The 13,518-nt window shown below is 32.9% G+C and overlaps 1 protein-coding gene across 1 annotated transcript; it reads right to left on the bottom strand.

Moving 5' to 3' along the window:
* Positions 1-6,882: 6,882 nt before the first annotated feature.
* On the bottom strand, positions 6,883-12,868 carry LOC134249104 (uncharacterized). Its single transcript, XM_062731458.1, has 5 exons — positions 12,661-12,868; positions 11,833-11,891; positions 8,744-8,902; positions 7,498-7,873; positions 6,883-7,310 (listed from the first exon to the last, which is right to left on the bottom strand). The coding sequence occupies exons 3-5, from the start codon at positions 8,880-8,882 to the stop codon at positions 6,938-6,940; spliced, it is 888 nt and encodes a 295-aa protein (XP_062587442.1). The 5' UTR covers positions 8,883-8,902; positions 11,833-11,891; positions 12,661-12,868; the 3' UTR covers positions 6,883-6,937.
* Between the last annotated feature and the right edge of the window lie 650 nt (positions 12,869-13,518).

The raw sequence follows: 13,518 nt of genomic DNA, 5'->3' as shown, positions 1-13,518 counted from the left end.
ATCTTGAACACAGCTAAATTTGCTATTTTTGAATTTACTTGATGGAGATCTAGATTAAAAATTTTTAAACCTCTATAGCAAAAGTAAGATGATGATGACTCACTTGCCGTCCCCCGTTCGCTTCTCTAACTTCATCGCTCTCTCCATTAAAAGACAGGAAATCATGGACAATCTGAAATCGATCAAGGTGCTCTTGGTGTTTAATGAAGCACAGAGATGGAACGACTTAAGTAAAATCTAATATGATACAAGTAATCTAAAATATACGTGACAGATTCATGAACTGGAAAAATATCTTAATCCAGTATGGTGGCAGGGCTTCACAATTATTGCAAATACGTGTTCGAAAAGCATCCAGAGATTTCTGTTGAAATTTGACTAATACTGCATGCTTGAATATTCAAGTTTTCTTGCACTGAAGAATAATCTATCCACTAACTGTTATATAAATGTATATTGAAGGCTTTATATAAAAATATTTTCTACAACCTTCTACACATATACAGAATTAAGAACAACAATACAATGCAAAACGTAGTTTATTTTGAATTTTTTGACTATCAAAATCGGCGAGGTCCTTCTCCAGGGTACTTCATATCAGTATAGTGTCTGATTATAAAATTTGTTTCTAAAAGAATCTCACTCACAGACCCACAAACTGGTTTGGGGGTGGGGTGGGGAATATTGGTTTCCTTTCACATCCTCACCGTGACATCAAAAGAGATCCGGTGAAAATAAAAAAAAAATGTCTCAAGTATTATTTACTTTTTTTCGTATAATAGAATTCAAATTCTATACCCTGCAGTTGTCTCTATATCATTATCATATTTTAATTAACAAAAAGCTATGTATCACAAACTATTATTAAGACGAATTAAAGTAACTGTTTGAAAAAAAAAGATATACGCCGACATAATATCTTTAAATAACAAAGTTATCAGTTCTATAAGAGAGAGAGAGAGAGAAAGAGAGAGAGTAAAATCCAATTATACGACTACATTCTACAAAACATAGACCTAAAACGTGTCATTTAAGTACAACATAAAAAGTTTTTATTCATTTTTGAATTCCTATTCCTAGTACGTTATATGGTAATTTATAAATAAAGACAAAAGTATCCTCGAAAGTTTTTGTGACAATATCTTCTTTTTCTGTATAATAATACATGTGCTTCCAAACTGAACTGGTAACGAATTCTGATTTATATGCCAGCAAAGAATCTATGGTTTGTATTCGAGTCATAAGTACAAAAGTGTTAAATGTTTTTTTCAGTATACAGTGTATTTCAAATTCAATTTTTACAACGAATAATGCTATTTTTTACGTTTTTGCTTTGCTTGTGAAGAAGATTTTTACAGATTTTTCCTATACAATGTACATGTACATATTCCTGTTTTAACTTTGAACGTCCCTTGTGGCTCTACCCTACCGCCGTGGTCATGATTTGAATCTACATTGCCTGAAGATTTTCCCCTACAAGTTTCATCTTTCCTGTCACAGTAGTTCTTGAGAATAAGGTTTTTAAAACATGCCACCAAATTTTCACTATTTATGACTTACGAGAGTTGTCCCAGAACACGTATATCTCCCCCTGAATGAGCACGCCCTCCATTTGAACAAATTTGAATCCCCTTCACCCAAGGACACTCTATGCCAAGTTTGGTTGAAATGACCCTGTAGTTCTGAAGAAGATGAAAATGTGAAAAAGTTTACGACAATGACGACGACAGACAACGGACAAATTTTAATCAGAAAAGCTCACTTGAGCCTTCATCTCAGGTGGGCTGAAAAGCAAAGTATAAAGGGAAATCTTTAAAAATCAATTCCTCGTTCAGGAGGAAGCATTGTAAAGTGAATGTCTCTCTCTTTCTATATTCATATTTCTTCTTTTCGGGCAGCTGTTAGTTTGTCACAATAGATTAGATGCGCTTAAAATATAATAATTTTATTGCAATATGTATCAGTGATGATCCTCAAATATAAAAGAAGTAGTCAGGCAAAAATGGAACAATACAAACTGGGAGAAGAATAAACAAGGGACCCGAAAAAAAAATCAGAGGTAGTATCAGGTGCTAGATAAAAATAATGGCACAACAATTTAAAAGAAAAACACCAGCCAGCATTTGAAATAACGGTAAAATACTTCTGTATGTTACGTTAATATCATAAATATACCGTCCATAGATTTTGCAAAATGTTGACTTAAAATAAGACTGTTGATTTCCTTGTTTTATCACATTATTTGTCAATAGCTTTTTTCGTTTTAGATATTGCATGTACTTGCTAATTGATTCATAAACTTTTCAAATACAGGTGCTCTTCGTATGTTGCTAATAAAATATGGGAATTTGACGATAGAAAAGTTGAAGTCATTACATTTATCGATCATAAAGTTTTGTTGTTAGGTTATCATTTGGTTCTTTTTCTTGTAAAATATCCAAATATGTAATGTATGTCAGTCTCCATCATGTCTTTTAATTTGAATTCAAAGATATATATTGGATCAAGGTAGATATGAAAATGAGTATTGTTAATTGATAAAAGTCTTCGATATATGTACTAGTATCTAAACTAGAGGTACTGCGAGCAATGAGCTAACTAATTGAACCCCCGCCTCCAATATGGTTATAATGGCAAAGTCCATGTTTTGTTCTAAGAAACCTGAAATAAGTGCCAGATCAAAAAGTAAAATAGGAGGTGCACAGTGGCAGTATGTAACTAAGAATCTGTGGAAGTATCATTTAATTTCATTTATTGGCATAGGAGTAGTTGCGATAAGAGATGGTACCCTTCAATACTACAGAAAGATTGGCCGTGTCCATGTTTTGCTCTAGGAAACCCAAAATATGTGTTCTATCTAAAAGTAAAATAGGAGGTGAACAATGGCACCATGTACAATGAAGCGCATTGAAGTGGTAAAATTTACTGTTTGGATGGAACGTTTTGAGCTATCTTTAGACACGCCCATTTCTTTTGAAAGGAAAACTCGGTGAAATGATTCAATCGAATACCTGTAGAACAGGTATTTCATAAATATAACATCCAATGAAATTGACGTTTACATAAACACCGAGTAAGCACGTGTTCGACTGATACATGTGCTATGTTAACTCCAATAAACATGATAAAATCATAATTATGGACAAATTCGTTGCAATGCGCGTTTTACATAAGCGGGAACTCTATACATAGCTCTTTCTTATTTAAAACTCTTAATTTCAATGTAACTCATGTTGCTTGTCGCGGGAAGTGTAGTGTCCTAAAACATTACGACGGATATTCCTTTCTCGTTTCTAAAGAAATGGGCGTGTCGTTATGTTATAATTGACGTTCAAAACATGACTCAGAACGTTTCGTCCAAATGGAAAATTTTACCACTTCAATGCGCTTCATTGTAACAAAGATTCTAAATGATAAAGTTTGTTGACTCATATTTAAATTCAGTTATTTTTGCTTGTTAAAGCTTTTCTGAAAGGTTGTGTCCTTCAACTGAAATTGAAACTGGATTATAACCCCCTAACACCCCCACCCAAGAAAAAAAACATACATAGAATAAAATATATATGAATTAGAATTGGTTAATAAACGCTAAAATTTCACAAGATATTTTATCAATGGCAAAGTTATTTGCTATTTCATTCAGCTCATTTTCTTCGCTTTTCCCAGTTACTGTAAACTAGTAACGTATCTCCCTCGAAAACATTCTTGGATCCGCACTTGCAATCCTATACCTATAGCTAAAGGAGTAGCATTAGTCCACATTCCTTCACTTTTAACCTTCTTGTCCTTACTGATAGATTTTATTATAAAAAATCTTCTGCAAAATGACTACTTTAAATCAGTCACGTTGCAGGGTTTATTCGACGAAATAAAATCTTCCAGAAAGGACATATTTATGGTTAAATGCAGCATCATGCACGCAAACCGTGACACTCACGTGGTTGTCAAATTAATTTGCATTTACCGCCATGATAATTACAGCAGGCGATAATTTATTGAATTGATTTATCAAACTTATTAAACTGACCGGAAGGTTTTTACGATGAGCGATCTTTGGCGTGATTTCATAAATTTTAAATAAGCCACTTTAATGAATCGAATATTAAGAGAATGTCCATGCAAACAGAACTCCTCTTAATCCTGTAACAATTCAATGTCAGGTATAGATGTATATTATATAGTCGAGGACATATTTTAAAATACAAGTTTTCCTCGGAACGCAAGTATAGACTGATTTCATTTAATAATATTTCCTTTGAATATCTTAGGACCATTATCAATATGACCAAAAGAAAATTCCATGGAGATTCAGCGGAATAATATTTTCTCATAGAAGTCATAGTCAGTATATATTTAAGCTAAAATTAAATGTCCCATTTTATCGTCGAGATTCATGAGCCTTTGTCGATGTGACAATAATGAACTAACGGAACAACTGAACATCACAAAAGCCGAGAACAACATTGGCCTTCTTGTCAAGTCGAGAAAAAAAAAATTTGCTTACTTATACAATTTTAACTCAACAGTATCCCAATGACTATAGGACAGACGGACGGATGGACAAAGGAACTGCTATAAAATCATTAGATATATAAAGTTTTTAACAAAATGGCATAGACTCTGTCTCTACCTATTTTCAACTTTATGCTTAGATATACGCACAACTTTAAAGAATATTAAAACTAAATATACTGTGAGCACTGAGCTCACTATATGATACCCCCGGGCCTCCCATATGATTATGATGGGAAGGTTCATTTTGCTCTGGAACACCCGAAATAAGTGTCAAATCAAAAAGTAAAGTAGGAGGTGCACAATTGCATTATGTAATTAAAAAACTGTGAAAGTATCATTAAATTTCAAATTGTGGTATGGGGGAGTTGCGGATAAGAGATGGATACCCCAGAGCGTAACAGACGGACGGAATGGCGGTCGGACATACCAATCACGATATACCCTCTCACTTTTTAAGCGGGGGGGGGGGGGGAGGTATAATAAATACAACCATGGGTCTTGTCTACTGCAGAAAGGCAAGAATGATAAAAGAAGGAGAAGAAGAAGAAAGGAATGTTTAAAAAAGACAACCCTATGACGTTTCTCGTGATCACTAATTTTGAAAGTGGAGGATCAAAGATTTACTCAAAAAGGAATGAATTTATATATAGCATCTGGACAAAGTTCACAAGTTATTTTAAATCCTCACAACTTCGGGGGTCTTGTATCAACTTGTTGCTGTTGGACCATTGACAAAATACGTTTGATGTCTTATGGACTGACTGCTGTGATATTTTTCGGAATTTTTTTTTTTTGATTTTTGTATCTTTAAAACATTCAAATTTAAAGTTTTGGTTGATCAACATTGTGTATTCATGCGCATTTTTAGGTGTAAATTGATTCTTCTCTGTGTATATCGACTACTTCAGTTTGATTATTACTTTTCATTAAAAGAAGAAATAAATGAATTTTAGCAGAAGTCCAAAGGCAAAGTTAACACAGGGCACCTGACATTGTGAGGAGGAACATTTGTATGCTACAAATCAAATCAAGGCGGATTAAAGTAAAGTACTAGTAATATTTTATAAGAACGGAGCACGCGAGAGGTTATCAAAGATATACGCATAAACTGAAAATGATTGTCTGAAAGTACGATAGCATTCTTATTTTGCGGTGGTAGAAAAATCCTAAGTATGTATTTATCTCAATTAAATTTAAAAAGTACTTTATATAAAATGTTAGAGCAAAAATCTTTAAAAAGGGGGACATAGTAAGTCAAATTTTGTTGATAATATTTGATAATTTAAGTGACATACCTTTTCGATCAGCCTTCGTTTAAAAAAGAGATTTCTAAAAAAGGTATTCTTTAATAAGATTTAGATAATTTGCTCAACTATTGACCATACTTTGACTAAATTTTAAGGAACCTACAGATATTTAGCGATAGAAAAAGTAACATTTCATTTCTAAAAAGTCAACTCAACAAAATTTCTGATAAATTTAAATGCTTACTTTTCAGGATCTCTATTCCAATGCCTTCTTGGAAAAAATGATTGGTGATATTTAATAAATACTGGTGTCATGTGAAAAGTCCCCAGAGAAAATAAAACCAATACTGTCGATCTGAAGGTAAACGCTGACATCAACAGAAGATATGCTCATTAAGATTATGCTGAGTTTAATATTGGAAATGCCTCTAAAAGCCTTTATTATGCATGCCTATGGTTCAACCAATAAAAGTCAACCAACACCAAGGGGTTTCACTCCTCGTCGTGTTATTGTTGTGAAAATAATATTGATAATAATAAAAAAGCCATATACATGTATAAATTGTTTTTCTTGAACAATACATTAACTTACACTGTACCAATGCATGTAGTGCTCTTCTTCCATGTAAATTCAAAATTATATGGTTTTTCAAATATTAACTTGTTATAAGAAAGATATAAAACAAGTATTTTTTTCACCACACTTGTATATCATTCTTTCAATTTTTACTAAATGTGAAGAAGTATTCTAATCAGCCAAACTCGATGCAGCTATTTATACACTTACATGTAAAATTATGCAAGGAACGCGTCAGTAGAGAAAATCTCAAAATAAAAAGAGTTTTAAAAAACAGAACACCTTAGAATTTATTTCTATTTTTCTTGCTGCTTAAAAAAGGATAAAATTTATTTGATATATGCACCATTCTACCAAAAAATAAAAAAAGAACAAAATACTCTGCATTTAAAGCTAACAGTCTTTTCTGGAATTATTTATCAGCATCAATACTGTTACACTCCATTTACATTATGAAGGACATATGAAATGCTCTCATAAAATTGTATTCAATTATTGAAGAATATAAAAATTTAAACATTTTTCATTAATCTATTTCCACAAATAAATTACAGACAAGTGCACATTTAATGACTGAAGAAAAAGAAAGAGAAGTTGGTCATCCCGAAGGTTGCAAAGAAGAAATTCTAAGTTCGAAAATTTTACTTTCAATTTCTTCCCCCTCTGCCTCCAGATCTGTTAAGTCCCTGTGAATGAACAATTTTCTTTCTGTCAAATTAGTTCTCAACTTTCCTGGTGCTTTTTGATTTGATATTTTCTCTCTCTGACTGTTTCGTAGCCTGATACTTTGTACCTTCAGTCCATCAGTCAGCCAAGAGGCTATTCTTTGTTTCACTGTTGGGTGTTTACTTATGAGATACTCGTGAAAACCACTTATCTTCCCCGTACTTCCGTCTGAGAGCATAGTCCCATTTTGTATCACATGACGAATTTGTGGTCTGTGAAAATTTTCATAAGTTTGAGTTGTTGTGCTGGAATAAATGATGACATAAACACTTAATTAATATTAAAAAGTATACCTTGCGTTACTCCGTCAATTGATATTTATTATAGCAGCATGCCTTGAATAAATTTATAAAATTGCATTCAATTTGAAATAAAAAATCAAACTGAGTAGGAAGCATGTATATATGACAAGAGGGTTTTTATAGTGATCACCTTTGTAACGGTGCATTTCTTTTTCGGTGTGGCTTGTGAACATGATGAACATTAGGCAAGTTTGTGATGTGAATACTTTGATCAAGGGGAGCCTCGTTTTGGTAGGGGGAAGCAAAGTAACTGTCCACACTTCTAGGACGTTTGAATGTGTTGAGAAGACGCAGTCGGTTAGATGCTGATGTGGGCATCCTGTTCCGGTAGCATTCCGTTTCGATCACCGCCGCCTGGATGCGCTGATTTATAGAGAAGGCCGGTTGTAATGTCGTCACTTCCGGTGAATTCTCGGTTGCGTTGTCACGATCTGTGAGTGCCCTTGCATACAGATCTGGTTCACTTACAGCTGGACCCGGTGCCATGAATGGATCCTCGTTTTCATCTTTATAAAGTGAAAAGTGTGGTATTAAACATTTTCATTAAATACTCATTGTAATGGTTTTGATAGCAAGAATTGTTCATTCATATAGTTGTTCTTATATGTTGCAATATCCTATCCTTATCCTTATGTCATCATCATCTGGTATACAGAGTGTATGGTCAGGACAGGGAACATTTGGTGCTGTGTATCAATACATGTTTAGTATCAATATGTCATTTTTAATCATTTCAATTACTTTAAATACTTGCAATTGGTCAAGAATAAACCTATAATTGTCAGTTATCAATTTTAGTTGTCAATTATCAATTTTAGCTTTTTTTCAAAATTTCTTGAATTGAAATATATGGTGATAGCGAATAGTACTTAAGCTCAAAGGTGGATTGACACAGTAACAATGGCATTCCCAATCCTCTACAATCATCATTTCTGGGATCAAGTACCATAGAGGAATAGGCATTCATTGACAATTTAAAGTGGTCTTATAAATAGTGTTAATAATATTTGTGGGCATTCGACCTTATGATTAAGTGTATTTGCTGACAAGGTCTTTGTTTCGACATTGAAAAGTCATGGCTTTAAACGAGACTGTTTATATCTTTGCTCTGTTAACTTATTTTGTCAGTAACTTGCCTTCCTTTTGAAATTGTTCGTACGCATGCTCTTGCGTATTGAATCAACTGGGAGACATAAAATTCATTCGAGAGTGATAATGGTATATTACTACTTAGGTAAGGGAATCTGATGATAGAAATATTGAAATCATAATGTTTATCATAAAATTGTGTCGTTGGGTTACCATTAAAGTCTTCTAGTAAAAACTAAATATGGATGAACTTCCCTGTACAAAACGTTAATATTTTAATGGAATACCGGGGTAAATCTTCCTAGTTTCTTCACTTAGGTCTTTAATAGCAGGGCGATACAACTCTCTTGCAGACTTAGTCTTTCGAGTAAGCATGCGCGGTGATCTAGGTGACCTTCTATCTTCCGTAGTTTTCTCCCAATGCATGATGGAGGGTTTTTTTAAGTCTAAAAAGAGAATATTACAACAGATTGCAAAACTGACAAATTTTTCATGGATTGTCCTACAAATCAATGAGTTGATAGGTCAAACAGTACTATTAATGAAATATTTATATGCTACCATATGGCCAGATACATGTACTGAGAACAGTATGTATTAAAAAATAACGCCAAAATCTTCGAGTCTCATGTTTAAAGTATAATTTCATTTGAATGAAACAAATTCCTTAACAAACAAATCAAGAATACATCTTGTTTATATGGGTGTGGAGTTTTTCCTTTTCTTAGAAACTGAATGTAAATGCTGAAGGAAGAACTTGTGCGAAATGAGACTTTACCATCTACGATCCTATTTTAAATTGATTTTTAAATGCCAAAAATAACGACGCCTCTTTTCAAACATGTGTATTACCAGAAATCTGTAGCAGTTAGAAATGTCTGACAATACTAAAGTATTGAGAATTTACAACTACATATCATTAAATGGCATTTAATGTGAAGTGGTTTATAATATATGAATTGCCTTTATATACTGAACACAGTAAAGTCCTCCATTCTAAATATTTTCTTTGGTATTTCCTTCGAGTATAGACTTCCTAAAGAATTGCAATTATGGCGCCTAATGACTATTGACTCGATAAAGATCCTAGCCAAAAAGGACATTTGTGCTTTTCTTATTTAGAAATAATTGTTCAAGACTTTTAAAATTGAATTTACCATGCCAAAATGGAACACCATATGTAAAACAGAACGTTGCTGCCAGGATCGAAATTATTAGTTTGACAATAAGAAATAATTTAAATGGCACCAACTATTGTGTATACTTTAAGTTAGTATATATTTTCAAAAGTCTTTTAAGTTTAACATTCTTTGTTTTAAGGGGGATTTCTTTTTGTTTTTACTTTCGAAAATAATCAGAACGCGTTAAAGGAGAGAGAGAGAGAGAGAGAGTCCCTCAGTTGTCTTAAACATATCTTTGAAGGATTGACAAATCCAAAGCATATAACTTTTTTCAAATAAGATGCAATAAATATCTTACCTCTGTCAGTTTAACTGATTTACATTTTAAAACCTCAGTAACATAAATTAACGAAATAATCCGTCAAGAAAACTGACACCATTCCATAAGATAACGGAGACTTTGGAGAACAGAGCTGATTTGCCTTCACGTTAAGTCTGTTTATCTACGTTCTTTTGAGTTGTAATCTAAGTCAATTTTCACCCCAATACACAGGCGGTCTACCCGAGGCTTTACCAAACCTCTATAATCCGATTCTTAGGTTCCTGCGCCCTTCTTCACAAAACGTTACCCAAATACTATTGACAAATCGATACTTATAAATTACTTTTAAATTACGAGCCAGTGAAATTTTAAACTTTGCAATTTGTGCTTTAGAATTCCAAGCAACTCATTTATGTACATATTGGTATACCTCTACTCACGTGGAAATGGCGACAAATCGGTTGTTAGATTTTACTTCAGTCAGATTTTAGTTTTATAAAAGACTTATGCCCTGTTCACACGGAGAGTTTAATTCGAATTAAACGTAAAGTTACTGCGAATTAGCTTCGCTTAGCGTTCACATGGAGAATTTAATGCGAATTAGTTTGATTCGAATTAATTTACTGCGCATTAAATTACTTCGCATTAGCTCCGTGTGAACGCTAAGCGAAGCTAATTCGAATTAAATTTTGACGCATGCGTAAGGCCAGAATTAAGTCACAGGACACGTGTTGGTGGTTATATATAGGTATTTGTGCTATATTTGGTTCAAAAATTGAGGGAAAGTATGTTAATCACGAAAATCAATGAATACCTGTAGCCACTACATGATGTATCAAAGGATGGCTCTGCATACATGACGTGATTTACAAATGACGTCATAATAGACTTACTGACGCCTGACTGTAGAAGAAAAAAATTAATTCGCATTAGTTTACTTCGCATTAGCTGTCGTGTGAACGCAATTTAATTCGCATTAATTTGATTCGCATTAGTTTACTTCGCATTAATTTACTGCGAATTAAACTCGTCGTGTGAACAGGGCATTAACAGAAAAATCAGTTCTCATTAAAAAAAAAGTATTTGCTGTTTGGACGACCTTCTGGCATTCAATCAACACCGAGACTTGAGAATATTCTTAGGGCATACTATAATACAATTATAAATGATAGCTTATTTAAAAACCAAATTAACTTTTAATGTGTTTAAGACCGGAAGACGATTAAGAAATTAATTTAAATTTAAAGTAGAATTTTAAAATCATGAACTATAATTTCTTTCAGCATTATGCTTAATGTCGATCAGATGTTTGGGTTTTCGGTGTAGTTAAAGGTTGTATTTAAAAAGAAAAAGATCTATTCTAACTGGGTATGCTTTCATGACTTCCGAAGCAAGGCGTTTTATGTTTCTCTTTTTTATTGTTTCTTGTGATTGAGTAATGAAAATCTGGGATTTGATCTACTGAAAAAAAAACCCCTGCTTATCAATATTTTACCACCCTGCGTTAAACACAAAACGTTACCATTATATACTGTTTCAAGGTTTGAGGATAGCTGAGTATATAATGCCAAAACCAAGTAGTAATCAAGAAATCCGAAACTAGAAAGACCGGTCAACATAGCAGAAGGAAATAACATTCTTCAATTAGGTTGTTTCGTGGATCATAAGAAAAAGAATCATGGAGGTTATGTGAAGTTATCCATGTCAGATTGTTTGAATTGGAATCAACATCGTTTAAAAGATCAGAGGTGGGGGTGAATTATGGAGCAGGAAGAACTATTACTCTAAAACAAACAGAGTTGATATCACCTGAAATACCTATACAATGAAACAAAATCTGATAAGTAAATATTCTCAAAGTTTTTATAGATCTATTAGTATTCATCTGGGTCGTCTTCAGATAATATGAACATGCAGTATGAAATTTATGTACCTTTGATAGATCCAAAAACCGAAATTAGGAGTTCGAGTATTGGTGCAAAGAAGGCTGAACTGAAAAATAAACAGTTCATTTGAGTGTAATTTTAACAAAACACACTAGTGCAATTGGAAATCGAAGCAATTTTAAAAAGAAATTTGTCTTTGCTTGGCAAACAGAAAAACGAATGTAAATAGATGTATATTGATCTCGCACGTGTCAAAGAATGAACGGCGGCACCCTGGATAAATACAGGCTGTTTCTAATGCTTAATCAACAAACTGCAGTAAAATTACAGAAAAACAAATACCCATTTAACATGCTTTGTAAAATGAATAAATGTTGATTATGAAACTTAATTATAGCAATCCGAGTTTTAATTGTTTCAATTTTGAAACTTAGAGAGCATATAAATTTCCCTGTGAAAAATAATACAAAATGCCAAACATGTTTTTGATAGGATTTGTATAGAAAACCAGGGTACAAATAAACGTATCAACAATCCTCGATTGAATTCTAAATAAGTTTGCATTTTTTCATATGTGCGTGAAGCCCGAGTTAAGCATTACATATCCATTGCCACCGAGAGACAGAATGTATTATAAACATACACATATTATGTACAATATAAATTTGAAGGAAATATAAATACAGAAGCATTCTGAACTTTATTTTCTGTGAACACATTTATATTACTAGTAATTTATTAAATTATAGATTCGCTGTCATGATAATAATTTTTCATCTTTAACTTTCATGAAATTCTAAATCGATTTATTTTTTTTAAAATGACGATGACAGAAAACATAAATATATTTAATCTACAAAATGTTCAACACTTACCAAGATCAATCGGTCTCCATCCCAGACAATCGGGGGACCCCGATAGCCCATATAAATGTTCTCTATATGTTTGCTAAAATCCTTCTTAAGTTGATTCGCCAAAAGTGAAGAACTATAAAACTTATCAACCGCGTGGCGAGTTTCTATTGAATTTGATTTAAACCTTAAGTTTCACTACACAAGAAATTGATACGAGCGCTTTGTGTACATAAAATACTTTTTTCACTCTTTACTCTTTTCCCAAGATTTGACAGGCAATTGAGAGACGATTTATTATCCACCATTGGCTAATGGCAGATCGAGATTGGTTTGAAGGGTGTAAAAATCTGGTTTAATTATAAATTGATCTTTCTTACGTAACAAATTAAACAATGATTTTAAATCTATGTATTTACTGTTTGTCTGGAAATTTATCAGTGTCTGATTGAAGTTTTCTTCTCAAATGAAATGAATTATTTTAAAGATCTCCAATCAATGATGGCTATACAAAGTATAAGTTGAATTATTCAAATAAGATAATATGAGAAGCGAATAAAGAGTCTAAGCAGGCCCCTAATGTATTAGTAAAACTAGAGGTACTGTGAGCACTGAGTTAAAAAGAAAAGATACCCCCGCTCATATATGAGAACAGTAGCAAAGTCCGTATTTATTGCTATATGGAAACCCCCAAATCGGTCCAGTCAGATTTAAGATAAACAAGCTAATTCAGAGAATTCATGTCCCCCGCTTAGGGAAAAAGTCGGCTCCCCCTGACTGAATTTGTAGAATTATTAAATGTATACATGTATACTGAAGCAAATAAAATACATGTATGTCAATATGCATATAAAGATTTGATTGCTTATTCTTTATTATGTG

Source organism: Saccostrea cucullata, unplaced genomic scaffold (assembly GCF_032062105.1).
Source record: "Saccostrea cucullata isolate Sc308-1 unplaced genomic scaffold, CSIRO_AGI_Scuc_v1 ctg3745, whole genome shotgun sequence".
NCBI classification, from domain to species: domain Eukaryota; kingdom Metazoa; phylum Mollusca; class Bivalvia; order Ostreida; family Ostreidae; genus Saccostrea; species Saccostrea cuccullata.
This window is presented reverse-complemented; position numbering and strand designations above follow the sequence as displayed.